This window comes from Rhinatrema bivittatum, chromosome 2 (genome assembly GCF_901001135.1).
Source record: "Rhinatrema bivittatum chromosome 2, aRhiBiv1.1, whole genome shotgun sequence".
NCBI classification, from domain to species: domain Eukaryota; kingdom Metazoa; phylum Chordata; class Amphibia; order Gymnophiona; family Rhinatrematidae; genus Rhinatrema; species Rhinatrema bivittatum.
Genome location: NC_042616.1, coordinates 429738775 through 429755802, shown reverse-complemented (window position 1 = coordinate 429755802; position 17028 = coordinate 429738775). Strand labels below are relative to the sequence as shown.

The following is a 17028-nucleotide window of genomic DNA, read 5'->3' as shown; positions in this document are numbered from 1 at the left end:
ATATCAGGCTGGCGCTGGTCCGACACGGCTCGTGTTTCTGACAGCTTCTTCAGGGGCCGAGAAATGCCAATTCTGTAGTAAGAAAAGACACTTATAAACAACAACTTTATACAAATGGAAATGACTGAGGCTGCTTTCTACAATATACATACGATTCCCGAATCTGCCCAGCAAACAGTTCTGCTACTCGGCTGCAGCTTTGTCTTGACAGCTGGATCCGCCATTTTCCAGGGCTGTTTTTATACCTGCCTGTATCTTAGGAAGGAACTAATTAATGAATCAATTACCCTTGGCAGAGAACCAATGAAATTTCAAGCATGCAAACATAATATAATAAACATAATACAGTTTCAGCAATACAAACAATCCCTGATAGGAAATAAATTACTACTGAAGTTCTCAAAGAACAGGCTTACTGACAATCCCTAACATAAAATTTGCACATCTAATTGAAGTCAGAGATAGAGCAGTGTCAATAGTGGACCCGGAACTGTGGAACTCACTGCCAGTAGAATTGCGAATTCAGGCAGATATAAAGAAATTCAAGGCAGAACTAAAAACCTGGCTTTTTAAGTGTGCTTTTATGGATAGTAAATAGATTTTAGGATTGTTTTAGGAAGTGCTGCTATTTATATTGATTTTAGCATAGAATATTATAAGTAGTTATTTTATTTTTATTAATTATTGTAAGTACTTAGTATAGTTTTTTAGCATTAGAATTTTAATATTCGTTATTTTATTATGCTGATTTATATTTATTAACATATGTGTTTTTGTTTTATGTTTATGTATTGTAAACCGATATGATGGAACCCCGATATGTCGATATATAAAGAATAATAAACTATTTAAGAGGTTATGAAAAAGTCAATGTTAAAAGCAAGATTAATCCTAAATATACAATCTGAGTTAAAATAAGCACAAATCTTCAGATTAATAAGATGTCTAAAGTGACATTTCTGGAATAAAACCAAAAAAATAAAAATTATAAAACCAAAAGAAACAGTATTCTAAAATACACATGCAAGGAGACCATCCAGAAACTAGGATTGGCTGTTACTGAGCAAATTCATATTTTACTGAACATAAGAAATTGCCATGCTGGGTCAGACCAAGGGTCCATCAAGCCCAGCATCCTGTATCCATCAGAGGCCAAACCAGGCCACAAGAACCTGGCAGTTACCCAAACACTAAGAAGATCCCAATCTACTGATGAAATTAATAGCAGTGGCTATTCCCTAAGTAAACTTGATTAATAGCCATTAATGGACTTCTCCAAGAACTTATCCAAACCTTTTTTGAACCCAGCTACACTAACTGCATTAACCACATCCTCTGGCAACAAATTCCAGAGCTTTATTGTGCGTTGAGTGAAAAAGAATTTTCTTCGATTAGTCTTAAATGTGCTACTTGCTAACTTCATGGAGTGCCCCCTAGTCCTTCAATTATTCGAAAGTGTAAATAACCGAGTCACATCTACTCGTTCAAGACCTCTCATGATCTTGAAGACCTCTAGCATATCCTCCCTCAGCCGTCTCTTCTCCAAGCTGAACAGCCCTAACTTCTTCAGCCTTTCCTCATAGGGGAGCTGTTCCATCCCCTTTATCATTTTGGTTGCCCTTCTCTGTACCTTCTCCATCACAACTATATCTTTTTTGAGATGCGGCAACCAGAATTGTACACCGTATTCAAGGTGCAGTGTAGTTCTACCATAGTAAATGGCCTATCCAGTCTGCCCTCATGAGATTCATTCACTTGATTAGATGCATATATAAATATTCATGGTAGACAGAAGCTACAGTTGTTGTCATAAGTTTACATATACCTTGCACAATTTGTATGATGTGAAGTATTTTAAGAAAACATGAGCAGACGAAATACATGTCTGTTATTTTTAATGTGTTTCAAATTAAACTATTATGCATCACAAAATAGCACAATTGTTAAACCATAGCAATGAAGGAAATAATAAAATGGTCCTGTTCAAAAGTTTACATACCCTTAAATGTTTGGGCTGATAATATACACTCAAATAGAAGCCATGTAGAGATGGCAATGAAGCCTAATACAGTCAATGAATTTCTTAGCTCTTGAGAAATGCTTGCGCATTTCATCCATGGATGCACTGACTTTGAAGCATGTGAAAACAAAAGAACTGTCAAAGGATGCGAGGAAAAGTAGTTCAACTTTACAAATCAGGAAAAGGATATAAAAAGATATCCAAAGATGTGAAAATGCCAATCAGTTCTGTTTAAATTCTAATCAAGAAGTGGAAAATTATGGGTTCTGTTAATACCAAGCCATGGTCAGGTAGACCAAGAAAGATTTCAGACACAGCCAGCAAAATTTGTCAGGATGCAAAGAAAAACCCACAAGCAGCTTCTACTGAAATACATGCTTCTCTGAAACACGTGCTGTGGGTATTTCAGTATGAAAAATGAGATACTTGAACAAAAATGGGCTGCATGGTAGAGTTGCCAGAAAAAAAGCCATTGCTACACAAATGCCACAAAACAGCCCACTTACAATAGACCAAACAGCACCTAGAGAAGCCTCAAAAATGGTTGAACAAAACAATTTGGAGTGATGAGATCAAAATTGAACTTTATGGTCACAACCATAAACACTATGTTGGGAGAGGAGTCGTCAAGGCCTACCTATGAAGAGAAGCACACCATCTCTACTGTGAAGTATGGAGGTAGATCTCTGCTGCTTTGGGAGGATGTGTGGTTACAGTGGCACAGTGAATTCAGTCAAAATCGATAAGATGAATGCAGCATCTTATCAGAAACTATTGGAGGAGAATTTGCATTTTTGGGGGTTGATGAGATGGAGTGCATGGGGACCTGGCAAGGCCCTGTTTCATTATTTATTTATTTTTATGTCTTTGGGGATTTTTCATGTTCGTTTCTGCAAAGAACAGAAAAAAAAATATTAAGCACTTGGTGGGAAAAAAACCAAAAGAAATGGAGTTTTTGTAGCCTGCACATCCTTAATGGCCATATCAAGCAATTTATATTGCAAGGTAATTATGTGAACAGAAGTTCAAAAGACAATTCTAGTGTGCCAGCTTAACCGATGATATCAAAGTTCTCAGGTTTGTACAAATCCAATTCAATACACATTACCAAAGGTTGGTTAAGTTAGTTAATCTTTTCTCAGAGATGCTTATTTCATCCCAGAAGGACAAATTGTTGTCATTGCTGTTACTGTAGAGTCTTAGACAATCTTTAAAAACATCCATAGGTAGGAGGAGGAGGGCTGTTGTAAGTCAGTATTCGTTTGTATGTGGAAGGTATCCACATCTTATAAAATGTTACCTATTTTTTCACTCTTCGGAGTCAAAGTAATTTTTTCAAAAGACATTATGTTCCACATTTAAGAATCCAGTTAGGAAATCCTGGACCGGTAGGTGTTTTTCACATTTTAGCCACAGTGAGTTTAACAGCTAATACAAAATTGATCGAACATTAAAGGTGTGTGAATATCAAGAAACTGGAAGCTGCAGTGGTATAACTGCATTGATTTTGGACTTAAATTTGAAGAGTTGCGATGTAGCATCATTGATATTGCTGGTGTAGACAAAAGAAAAGATGACGAGGAACAATTGATACTTGGCTCGTTTGGCAATAGCAATGGATTTTTAAGCTTACATAGTAACGTAGTATATGACAGCAGAAAAAGTCCAATTTGGCCCATCCCATCTACCCAGTTGAGGTTCTTCCACTTGAGGTAGATTTGGATTTTGTAATTAATAACTCGCCTTTCCAAATCAGTGTTCAAGGTGAGTTACAGTTCAGGTTCAGTAAGTAATTCCCTGCCCTGGAGGGCTTAGAATCTAGGTTGGTACCGGGTTCATACCTGCAGTGAAATTTGTTTGGAAATAATTATCAATCACATTGCTAGAGATAACATTTAAAGCAATATAACTCACAGTGGCAAATGCTGACAAAAATAGCCATGTCTTTAGACACTGCTTAGACATAGTACAGTCCTGCTTCATACAGAAGTCCTTTGACATCTGGTTTCATAGTCTGAGCATCGCACAAGAGAAGGCTTGAATGCTTATTTTCCCCAGCTTTCTCTCATGAAAAAAAGTCATTTTTGGAAGATCTGTGCACACAGTGGATTGTAATCGAGTAGCCCTTCTCTAAGCTTAGGGTCATGACCTCGCATGGCCTTGAATGTCAACACAAGCATTTTAAATTGGCATCTGTAGTTTAAAAGGAACCAACGAAGGGCCTTTAGTACCGGTTTCATGTGATACCTCGGACCACAACAAGTTAACACCCTTTCTGCTGTATTCTGAATGAATTGGAGTGCCTTCATGGTAGTTGGTGCCAGTCCATTGTACAAGACTTTTCCAAGGTCTAGCTCCCGGACTAGTGTGCAAAATCTGCTTTTACGAAAAAAAAAAAAGGAAAGCTGCTTAAAGTTGGTGGATTGTGGATCTGATGAGTTTCATAGTGAGAGGTTTTCATACTAAGAGCATAGTCGGCATAAACCTGACTTAAGTTCAGTGAGATTTCCATCCCTTCTACAGTGACTCCTGGGTCAGATCTGCAGCTGGACCTAATCCATATAGCTAGAGGGCCTCTGTTTTATTCAGATTGATTTTTACATAGTTTTCCCTGGTCCAATTCACTACTGCAGTCAGACAGATATTCAACTACCCTACTCCCAAACCATTTAAAAGGGATAGCTAGCTGCAAAATCATCAGCATAACAATAGCATCCAATAACGAACTTCTAGGTAACCTCCAATAATAGTCTTAAATACTAAAAAGTGTAGTGGGGACAGGACTGATCCCTGTAGAACCTCAGTTGTTAAATCGCCAGGGGTTTGAATGGAACTCACAAGCACAATATTCTGTGGCACCTATCCTCCAAAAATGCATGAAATGAAATGCAGGTGTTAAATCGGAATAAATCAGACTTGCATTATGCCCCTTATCTAAAACTACCCCTTGAGCAGAATTTCTCCAAATTCTGTAAGGACCTAAAAACCTGATTTTTTTTCCAGTGTTTATAACGATTAATTAATCTTTTCTTATCAGCCCATTGTCTCCTTAAACCATTGTCTTTTTTTTTTTTTTTTAATTGATTTCTTACACAGTCTATTATTTGTCAGGTTTTTTTTGTTATTTTTTCAGTCTCTGATTAACGTCCTATGGACATCTTACACATTTTGGTTTTACTTTGCTGTTTGCTTTTTACGTTTTACTTTGCTGTGACTTTTTTTTTTGTTCTTATTCACTGTATTTATATTTGTGACTTTGTTTTTATACTAGATTTCTATACATTGCTTTGATTTCTTTGTCATAGAAAAGCAATCAAATTTAATAAACCAAACTAGAAGAAAAACAGATATTAATGTTTTCTTGCTCATTGTTCTGCTGTGGTGATTCAGGTGTCCGTATGTCCTGTTTAGGTTTTCTTAATATGTGGTATTGTTTATTTTATATTTATGTCCTGTTCAGTGTTGGGAGTACCTTGTTAAAGGCAACGGTTTTTAAATTGAGATGATTTTTTTGTTTGTTTGTTTTCACGTAACCATGTCGTCTTGCTGTTTTGGGCTTCCAGCTGAAGTGGAACCTGCCAGAATTAGCCTTTCTCCATCAACAAGCAGGCATGAATCAGGCGCAGTCTAGTAGGAGCCTGAATCCACGGCGTGAGGTAGAGCAGTGGAGATGCTCCTTTTCTCGGAGCAAGGCATGGCACAAGAAGTCAAAGCAAGAGTCTTCGCTCCCCTCTTTCCCATAAATCAGGTAAGGCTTCTCCACTCCACCCATTGTGCCAGTTCCTGGATCTGCTGCAGGACAGGAGTTGAGCACAACACAAAAGACTGAGGCACTGGTCGAGGCATGGAGAAAGGCACCAAACGGTGTTAGCGCTGAAGAAGCCTGTGCTGTTGGCACAGGACTCCATGAGAGCAGATCTGTCGTCCTATCCCCGAGGTGTGGAGCTAACACAGACCAGGGTTCCATCTGCTTTTTTTTTTTTTTCAGCACAGAGCGTCGCCTCTGATTGGCCTACTAAGACTGCTTCATTGTTGGAGCCAGAGTGCTTCAGTGCACAAGCACAGATTCCTGTTATGGCACAGAAAGAAGTTTCGCCAGTATCACTGACCAGATCTGGTGCAGGCAAATGAGGAGAGGGTTGACGCAGTCAGCATGGATCACCTCTGAGCCAGCCACTTCTACAGCTTCAACTATGGCCTTGAGTTCCTACTTAGCGCAGCTGGCGTCAACAACTCGTGAGTGAGAACGAACCAAGCTGGGTTTCTGAAGAAGATATCCTTTCTCCAGCTCCATCAGAAAGGGTCTCTCAGCCTGATGGAGCCCAGCTGGTGAAGAATTTATTTGCCCCCCTGAACACCAGAGAGGGGAGGTTAGTGCCCTTCCTGTCCAAAATAGAGGAAATGTTTTCATATTGTGGACCTACCCAAAGTCCCCCATAGGCTCATGTTTTGCCCCAGGGGCTTCCAGTGGTGGAAGTAAGTTTCCCCATCCCCACCCAAAGTGATAGATTCATCTCTTTCAAGGAAGTCCCTTCATGAGGAAGAAGTAGGGTCAGTTCATTCTGAGTTCCTGCTGTATGTTTCTCCCTCGGACCAGCAGAGATTCCTTTCTCTGTCTTTTCTGTCATGGTTAGCATCACAACTCAGCATATCCCCATGGTTGGGGATGAGAGAGAATCCATGGAGATTCCTTCAGATCCCCTGCCGGCCTTACCTCAGCATACCTGTCTCTTAGAGGATCTCTGCTAATCCATGGATAAGTTGGCAAAGACCCTTTCCATCAGTGTCAGAAAGGAGGAAGATCCAAGAGCAAATGTCTTTGGGCTTCTTCGGTTTCTCCAGCCTCTAGCAGGCTGTTCCCATTCCAGTGCACTGGCACCTTAAAGACCTACAAATGAGAATGTGGCAGACACATGTGAAGTCTTCTGGTGGCGCAAAAACTGATCTGAAGTACAGAGTCCAGGCTGTCTCTGAATTGGAGTAGTTCAGCTGTTGCACCACGCAGTCATAATTAATCTAACATGCCTCTGGGGAAAGATCTAAAGGTGTTGGCCTTCATGAGGATGTACGCTCTTCTGGGGACAACCTGTTCGACCACAAGATTCAGGAGACAATAATCTCTGATTAAAGTATCAATCCACACTGCAGTCATTATCAGAAGCAGGTGGGGATTGGGCAACTTTAGCCTGATGGCAGTTCTTTTCCTAAAAATATCCATTTTTCTAGAAATGTCCCTTCTATCCTTCCATTGTCATAAGGTGCCCCTCATTCCTCAGTGGCTGCCCACTAAAAGGTGGCAAAGGAGAATGCATCAGCCAAAGGATGAAGGGATGAGAAGTCATCTGAAATGAGACGGAAGCGTGAGGAGAGAGTCCCGATCACTAGACACGCCCCCCTGACATCGCTGATGACGCCGATGATCCGTTAACGGCGCCATACCACCAGGTGTCGCGCGCCGAAGGGGTGCGACAAAGGGGCACTCCCCTTTGTGCACCCCTTCGTGCAATCCATAGTTCTGGATATATTTAAACACTTAACCATTCGCACAGATTAATTTTTATCTTTCTATTAATATTAACATGTCTGTAACCTTTACCATGTTTGTAAACCGTTATGATGGCTTTATAATGAAGCCAAATGACGGTATATAAAACCTATTAAATAAATAAGTAAAAATAGAGGTGTAGCAGCAGTTGCAGCCTAAGCCCAGGACAAGTTTTTGGCGTTCGTAAAGCTTTCCTCTTCCAGTGGGGGGGAGAGAGTCCAGTCCTTTCTCTAGAGCAGATTCATGTGCCCAAAGATTGGTGTGTACTGAAAATTGTGGAGTATGGCTACCACTTATATTTCTTTCACCCTCCTTTGACCCAAAGTTGCGACTTGGTCATCTGTGCCCATCTTTACACCCCACGATGGTTTCGACAGCATGCCCTAAGGAGACAACTTTGGACAAGCAGTTCTGCACAGCCTGTTCACCTAGTAGTCTGTTCTCTACCAGTAGAGGTCTTGTGTCTTGTTTTTTTTTCGGTAGCTGCTCTGCTCTGCAACTCTCAGCTTGTAACGCCATGCATCATGGCTAATTCATGCTTGCTTGTTGATGGAGAAAGCAAGTTTGCTTGCCTGGAAACGGGGGTCTTCTGTAGATAGTTTTAACTTGGTTTGCTACCGGAAAATTGCCCTTCTCTAATTGTCAATTTTTTTTTAACTTGTGCCACAGAAGAGCACCCTGTGACCCTGTTTCACACTTCATGTGCCCCTCCTCCCCATTCCCCTACTAATTTAGAATAATTGTTTGGATTATTTTTTTTAACATTAGTTTCTTATAGGGAAATGGGACATTCAGATCAGTTTTCTTAAATGGCCTGACATCTCGATCTGATTAATGAGATGTCATTGTAATAAGGTAAAAGCTGAAAAGAGCTCCAGGTTCAGGCATATGCATGGTTTGACCTCCCCTGTTTGTTTTTGGGTGTTATTGATTTGTGTGGATTTTTTTTTTTTTCCTCTGAGTTTGTTGCTCTCTTGAAAGTAAATTTTAAGAGTTGAGTTTGTAAAAATGAGCACATGGGTGCGCAAGTAGCGCCTATTCACCTAAAATGTTATTTTATAAACCTGAAATGTATACGCACGAGTAATGGTGCGTGAATAAATTTGCTTGAATAAGAAAAGAGGCTTCTGGGATGAGGCCAACATTTACGCCTATAAGTTGCTATTTTATAACCTGAGAAAGCTCTTACAGCTGTTACCTGTGCATATTTACATCTGCTAATTATCTGGTATAAATCAGAATAAACAGCTTTATAACCAAATACCGACTGGGTGAGGGGTATGGGTAAACTGGGGAACCAGGGGGTCTTGATCACCTAAGAGAGAGAGACTGGGCAAACTGGTAATTTCCTTCACACATGCATGTTATAAAATTTGATAATTTACATGTGTAAAACTCAGCAAGTGCTAAGGAAAATATGCGAGTTATTTCCTCGCGTAAATGATTAAAATTAGGAGCACAAATACGTGTGCATAGCAGATATCTGCTACTTATCTGGATAAATTTTGACTTAATTCCAAAATTACCAGTACATCCAGTCCAAAGTGGAAAACCACAGTAACCCAAATGTTATAGTTCCACTCAACCCTTTATTTAATACTTTTTAACAATTTTGAATAAATACTTTTTACTGTGTGCACTCGTAGAGCAACAATCACGTTGCCATGCCCATGGTCCCTTCTTACTCAATTTTTATCAATTTTTTTTATGCATTTAAAATGCCATGAATCAAGAAAATATTTACATAACTTTTCTGTAATATCCCAATCTTTTCAACGTTTCCACATGCTCGCTCCTCAGATGGTCTTGCTTATCGTTTCCAAGCACCAGCTCAGTTTCGGAAGGCATGCTTCTTCCCTCTGGGGATAATTCTCCAAGACTTATTCTCCAATTTGGTGATGTCTGATGTCATTAAGAAACTGGTTTGGGAATTGATTTAAAAAAAAAAAAAATAGCCAATGGAATAGTTGGCATGGCAATGTGATTGTTGATTTACAAGCTTTGTGATGGTCTAGCCCCAATATGAAAGTCACTACAATATTATTACATTTTGAGTGAGTGCACACAGTAAAAAGTATTTATTAAAAATTATTGAAAAGTATTAAAGGGTTGAGTGGAACAATAACATTTAAATTTTGACTTATCCAGATAAGTCTTAATCATAGCTTCTTAGCTGGATAAGTAAGATAGCTGGATAAGTATTCAAACGCTCGTTATCTGGCTATTTTAATTATCCACCTAAGTAGCACTTTTCTTTTACTTAACCAGCTATCTTACTTAGCAGGATAAGTCTTAAACAGCTCTACTTAATCAGACTTTTATTGTCGCTTACCCGCATAAGTAAAATCTTATGGGCTATGTTTAAAACATATGCCATGTATTTTTTTGATACGCGAACATGGGTAGATTTACGCGTATTTTATATAGTGTGCGTGCATTTGCGCACATAATATAAAATACGTTTGCACATATATGGGCCCGCTTGCAGATGTGTTAAAGTTATCCTCCCTACCTTTTTGAATGCAGCTGTCTTTATCAGCTGGGTAGGATGCCTTTTTAATAGCTTGAGGAGGAGAGATTTCTCCAAAACACACTTGTCTGTCTTGGACACTCTGATCATGTTGAAGTTTTGTAATCTCAAGATATTTGCATTTTCAGGTGACGGGGGGATCCAGTGGCATTGGAAAATGTATCGCCATTGAATGCTTCAAGCAAGGTGCATTTATCACTCTGGTTGCACGTGATGAGGTAAGTCCTTGTTTGTTTTGGCAAAAGTTCTGTACAGAGAGTAAGCAATATGTGTATGAAAGGGGAAAGGGTCCTTTCCAAGTCCTGGTGTGGCTCATTCTCCAGAGCAGGCTGAATTGTCAGACTTGTGTTGGGAATTTCGGTGGCGATGCCAGGACTTGCATCCCTGCTCCCTCTCTTGTGAAAGTCCTTTATGGCCACAGAGAAGCCTGGACAGGTTTAACATGTTACCCAAAAGATGGTACCTGCAGTCGCCTGGTATCCTCTGAACACCGTGCTTCTAGACCAGCTCAAGAGAGAAGTCTCTGCCATCCTAGTACTGGCTGAGCCTCTTCCTGCCACAGGATCTGCATCCCGGGTGATAGGGCCTCAGGCCGATTCATATGCTGTTGAGAAGTGGGTATTTCAGCTGTAGTGCTGCCTGTATTCGTTGTCAATTTCTTTGTTGCTTACAGGATGCTTTTATTTGGCACACACGTGCCCAACCCTCTCTCAACCACATGACAGTCGGTGTAGGGAAATGCAATGCAGTATCGGGGGTGGGAAAAAGTCAGGGAGAAGGTAAAAAGAATGGGCAGCAGAATAGTGGGTTTGATACGGTCCGTTGGCACCGTGCTAAGAGAGAAGCTGCACCCAGCACCATAACCTAGGAGGTGCTTTCCTAGGTACCAGACCATGCAAAGGGGGGTGAGTGGGTGGGTTGATGAGGGCAGTGAAAGAGAATACCTTGGTAAGGGAAAAAATGACTTTTCAACGGAGAGTGTAAAGTGGAGAGAGAGTCAGTCGTGCAGGGAAAGAGAGAGAGATGGATGCTGTTCAAGAATTTATAGAGGCAGAAAACTGCGATACACACACCCAGGGCTGAATCTGGCCTGGTGCATGATACTTCTATTTAATATGCACACCCTGGCATGAGTTATCGCCCTACTTAGTTTCCGCACTCCTCCCCCCCCTCCCCCCTCCTTTTATCTGCATCCTCTGTTTTCTTTTGAAACCTTTTTGCTGTAAGATGCAAGTTACTAATGGGCTGTGCTGAATTTACTTTGCATCCACTGCTCATACATTATGTAATGTTTGAAGGCATCCGGCTCTAAGTATGCTGCGTTTCAAAATGCGGGGTATAGAACTGTGGTGGACCTTTTGTGTGCAAGGTGTGGATATTTAGACATTAGCAGGAACCTCACCTGAATCTGGCAGGCTTGTGCACTTGAGTTTGGATAGATTTCTGAAACGTGAATTCTCTGCCCTTGGATGTCACCTGACCGGTGCACCCGTACTGCTGTAGCCGTCTGTCTCGGTGGGGCCCGAAAAACATGCGAGAGGGTTTCAAGATAAAACCCTGTTAGGAAAATAAGATCGTGAATGGCACCATGTTTATTCTTAAGCAAGGGGTTTGGGTATTTTATTCCTCCCTCTTCCCCTTCTACCCCATCCGTCCGCAGAGAGTGGGTGTGAATATCCTTGAGAAACTGGGCCTATTGCCTGCACTGATTGGAAACCTGTGGAATTTTAAGTATTTGTAACAGAAATTTATTTATTTTTTTTAAAAAAGGGTTCAAAACTAGTGGTGGTGGGGTTTCAAGTTCTGTGGTGTTTTGTCACAGCTTTTGAATGGGTCTTGAGCAGATTGGAGGCCGCAGGTTTAATTATAACTGCTCGTATCCTTTCCAGAACAAACTGCTGCGGGCAAAGAAAGAAATAGAACAAATGGCTATTAACGACAAGCAGGTAAGGTCCATGAGAGTGACTGCGTGCATGCTCTGACTTACAGCGCCCTTACGAGAAAAAGGATCAGTCTCGCCTCTTTCCCACAGGCCGGGAGGCCCGGATGATGATTGAGGAGCTGCACTTGGGATAGCCTGGTTTCCTCGGAGAAATCTGGATCCAAATGCTTTTCAGAAGTTTTTAATTCTTCTTACGCTTGGCACAATCAAATCTCTTCAATTCTTCCTGCTTAAAATTGTATTAATTTTCTTTTTTTTTTTGTGTTTCTCCCTGCTTTTGGGTTTCCATTTCAGCTGGAACCGTCCTCTCCTCATTGTGGCTTCAGGAGCCTTCATGTTTACCAGAGGGGATCCCCATTTTTAACCTTTCCCTTCCCTGCCCCCCCCCCCCCCCCCCCTCAGTTCATCCAGCCCAGTCATAGTAACAGCAGCCCTCAGCTGAGAGCTGAGCCCCAGCAGACTCTCCAGCACCCAGAAATCGTGGGCCCTGACTGATGAAGGCTCCCTTCTCTTCCCCCATCCCCAGAGTCTGGGCACCTTGTTTCCCCAGGGGTTGGGGGGAGGTGGGGGGAATGGAAGGATCTGACTCAGGAAACAAACTCTGGGCCTCTGCTTGGCAGTGCATAATAACACCCACTGAACTGGCGTCTCTTAATTTAAGAAAAATGTTCTGATATATTTCATAGATTTGATGAATTGCCTGGCAAAAGTTTTTCAAAGTTCAGCGTGTGTCGCACCTTGCATAAGCCTCTCGTCTTTCTCTCCCTGCTCCCCACCCGTTCAGTTGCTGCTGCTGTCTCCGAGATTACTTTTTTGTAGGCCGCTCATCTTGTTTCCACTGTTGCTATGCCGACGCCCAGCTGGCCAGTCGTCTTGCTGCCTCTCTTCCATGCTGCTTACCTTCCCCCCCCCCCTCCCACCCAGCATCTCCCATTTGCTTCTGCTGTGCAAGCCCCCGTGGACCTCTCTCTCTTTCTACCCACCCCCTGCCTCCGTGCTGACCCCTGTGTGTGACGATGTCACGAGCCTTGCACACGTGCCTCCCCCAGCCCATCAGTCACTTGGGGGGGAGTGCCACCACCCCTTAATGGGAGCATTACAGACAGACAGATGAGGCTGGTTAAATGGTTTGGTGCTGAAGCACCTAAAATGGAAAACGTACAGACCTCCTCCTCCTATTTTGGACAGGCTCGTCCTGCACCCATTGTGCGCATCCTCTTATCCTGAACCATTGAAGAATCTCAAAAACTACCCTATGGAAGGCTTCTGAGATCCATGAGCTGAAGAGCACAGTTCAGTTCCTGAAGGTGGCCTCCTGCTTCACAGGAAAGCCCTGTCCATGGAGTGTCCAGCGGTTTGTCCAGCAGAAGAAGGGGAGGGGGTGATGGACATGCACAGCATCAGACTTCAGAGAGTTGCACTGCTACCATGATAAGGCATGCAGGTGTTGATATGGTAGTGGTACTGTTGGAGACTGAGGGGAATATATATCTAGCAACTGTATATTAAGAGCCAGTGAGATTCACGGTTAACACTTCACTCCCCTACACACACACCACACCTCACATCACACACACCCCCACCATCATATTGTAGCCTTTGGCTTGTTTTCTTCTTAACTTGTTTCTTTTTCTGTTAGGTTGTGCTTTGCATATCTGTTGATGTATCCAAAGACTATGGACAAGTGGAAAATGTCATAAAACAAGTAAGGGATATATATTTTTTTTTTCTTCTAACTTAATTGTTTAAATTGTTTAATCACTGCATAAAGCGGTAATGGTGACGTTTTGGTTCAAGAGAACTGCAAATATTCTTTATTTGCCTGCAAAATGGCTTTAGTTTATCGTTTCAAAGTACTTTGAGCATCCTGTGCATCAGACTCGTTTGTGTCACACCAGAACTAGCTGTCTCAATTCATGGTACAAAGCATAGCAAATAATAGTAGAAGTTACTGAAACAGCTACTCAAGTTTCTGAACTCCAGTGCTGTCTCATATGTACAAAGCTCAAGTCTGTTTTGTGGTGATGGCTCGACCGTGAGGTTTTATCCCTCACAGTCAGGCCGATACAGTACAGTGTGCTCCGGAGCGCACTGTTAACCCGCCATTGGATGCGTGTTTTCGACGCGCTAGCGTTACCCCTTATTCAGTAAGGGGCTGAAAACGTGCATCCAATCCCTCGAACCTAATAGCACCTGCAACATGCAAATGCATGTTGATGGCCCTATTAGGTATTCCCGCGCGATTCAGAAAACAAAATGTGCAGCCAAGCCGCACATTTTGCTTTCAGAAATTAGCGCCTACCCAAAGGTAGGCGCTAATTTCTTTGGGCACAGGGAAAGTGCACAGAAAAGCAGTAAAAACTGCTTTTCTGTGCACCCTCCGACTTAATATCATGGCGATATTAAGTCAGAGGTCCCGAAGGGTTAAAAAAAAAAAAAATTTGAAGTCGGCCCGCGACTGTTGGGTCGAAAACCGGACGCTCAATTTTGCTGGTGTCTGGTTTCCGAGCCCGTGGCTGTCAGTGGACTCGAGAACAGACACCGGCAAAATTGAGCGTCGGCTGTCAAACCCGCTGACAGCCACTGCTCCGGTCCAAAAGGACACGCTAGTTTCCTAGCGCCTCCTTTTGCCTGTTTTTTACCGCCGGACCTCATTTAAATACAGAATCGCGCGCACAGGAGAGTGGCCTGTGCGCGCGCCGGGCTCTCCCGCGGACTTTACTGTATTGGCCCGAGTGGTTGCTCTGGAAAAGAGGTGAGTGTGCAGAGAAGTTCTATTATGCAACAAGACTGAGTCCTCTGCTGTTTTACAGGAAAGTGTTGCTGTTCACAACCAGTTTACAGGCAAAAGCACATAAAATACTGATGCAGTTGTCTGTGTGTGAAGGAAAACTGGATGATGAGGTACAAATATGGGGTTGGAAGGGGGGGTAAACTTGGGAGCAACCTGAGGAGGAACTTCCCCAGAGAGAGACTGGTGAACCCATAAAACAGTCAAAGCCATATCAGAATTCAAGAAAGCCCGGGACCAGCACAAATGATCCTTGAGTGCGGGAATGAGGGTAAAGCTGGAGATCACGTAGAGTCTGGCGGATTGCAGTGGGTAGGGAAAATGGACAGATTGGCTGGAGCTTTTAGTGTGATGTGTCCTTAATGTTCAGTTATTGTTACTTAAGAAGGCATGGGAAGGCACTCCAGTGTACCAGATAATTAGTGTTTGTCACTTTAAAAACAGCTGCTCAACAGTGGGCCTGGGGGGCGTCAGATATGCCTGTCTAATACATAGCCAAAAGGAATGCAGATGGTCTAAGCTGGTTACAATGATGGTTAAGAACATGTTAAGGCAGTCCACTGGCATAAATAAAAAGTTAAAAAAAAAAAAAAAGGCAGTCCACTGGATTCTTTATAAGCTATGACAGCTCTTATTAGACCAACATAAAACTCTAAACATGTTCATGTAGGCCTGGTCATCAGATGATGGTACCTGTGTTATCTTACAAGTTCAAAAACACTTTTGGATAGTTCTTATGTTGATCCAATAAAAGGTATTGTGACTGATCAAGTATCCAACTATCTTCAGCTACTAGAGAATTCGGTGCTTAAGCCAGTCCACTGATTTTTACTAGTACTATTTATTGCTAACAGTTTTAATTATCAGTTAACTGCATTTTGTTCCCACCACTAGTCTGGACTTGGAGGTTTAAACTTTTTTTTTTTTTCCTGGAAACAGAAACCAATGCCATGCTATTCTGGTGAAGTTTCTGCTCTTTTGTATGACTAGGACTGCTCTCGTGCTCTGCACTCTCTTGCCTCCAGTTGCAGGGGAGCGCGTGCAGGGAACACTTTCCTTGCATGACCGTTTCTACAAAGCTTGCAGTTCATTTCAAGGAGAGACAAGTCGCTGCTTGCAAGGTCCGAGTCGGAATATCTTAAGGTGGGAGAGAGCTTACCGAGACGGGGAAGAAAAAAAATCCACATCTGCATTTTGAGAGGCCCTGGAGGCAGTGCTGGAGATTGGGCAATCATCTTGAGTGGTCTCCACTTTGCCATCGGGGAGGGCGTGTTTGCCTGAGATACTGACCACATTTGGGTCTTTGTCTTGCATTTCTTGGTGAAGGTTTTGACGAGAACAGCAGCTGGCGTAGGATTATGTGCAGCTCTGGGGCCGGAAAAAGCGCCATGTGTTCCATTTTTGCCATGTGCTGTGGCTGAGAACGGGATTTGAACAAATTCTGAACTTTTCCAGGGCAACTTTGAGTCAGGGTCTGCATGGCAGCATTTAGTGTCAGTGGGCTCTGTTAATTCTTTCTTTCTTCTGTTTGATGAGCTAGAAGTGAGCTACTTCTGGATTGCATCTACTGCTGTGGGAACCATATATCTGTATTGTAGAATGTTTGATATTAGAAATGGCTAAAAAGATTGATTTGAGCATAATCAAGTCTCCCCCTTCTCAATGAGAGCACTTTCTTGGCATAACCAGGTCCCTGATGGTCTATAATTTCTTGCTGTTGCAATGTTTTCACTATACATAAGTTCTCGTTGGATGATCTTGCCATTGCTTATAGTGAGTTAAAAGGGCTGGTGAAAGGTTTTTTTTTTTTTTTTATCTGGTTGAAATGGTTTCTTGCATAACACTGACTGGTGTGTGTGTGTGTATACACTTGTAGAATTGTCATGCCAATAAAGTTATCTGAATCGGATGTAGACTTTTGGAGCTGCTACGTATGTGAACTTGTGGTCCTTGATCTCAGAGGGGGCAGTCTGTTTATCTGAGAGAAAAAAATCACGCTGCTATTGCTTTTGCCTTTCATTTTCAGCTTGCCTCATGCGTTTAAGAATAATAAGCCGTGGAGCCTGCCACAAGAGGGCACAGTTGCATAGGCTGTAATGCTTCCATGTTCCCTTTCAGCAGCTGGATTAGTTTACATAGTACACAGAGCGGGAGGAGGAGGAATGGTCCTAGGCTCTTTCAGCACCTGGGCCAGATTTCT

The 17028-nt window shown here is 42.2% G+C and overlaps 1 protein-coding gene across 1 annotated transcript in view; it reads left to right on the top strand.

The window, feature by feature from the left end:
• KDSR (3-ketodihydrosphingosine reductase) overlaps window positions 1-17028 on the top strand; it is a 107465-nt gene that overhangs the window by 17362 nt on the left and 73075 nt on the right. The window contains 3 exon segments of the mRNA XM_029590307.1: window positions 10224-10313; window positions 11985-12041; window positions 13677-13742. Coding sequence (XP_029446167.1) covers window positions 10224-10313; window positions 11985-12041; window positions 13677-13742 — 213 coding nt within the window.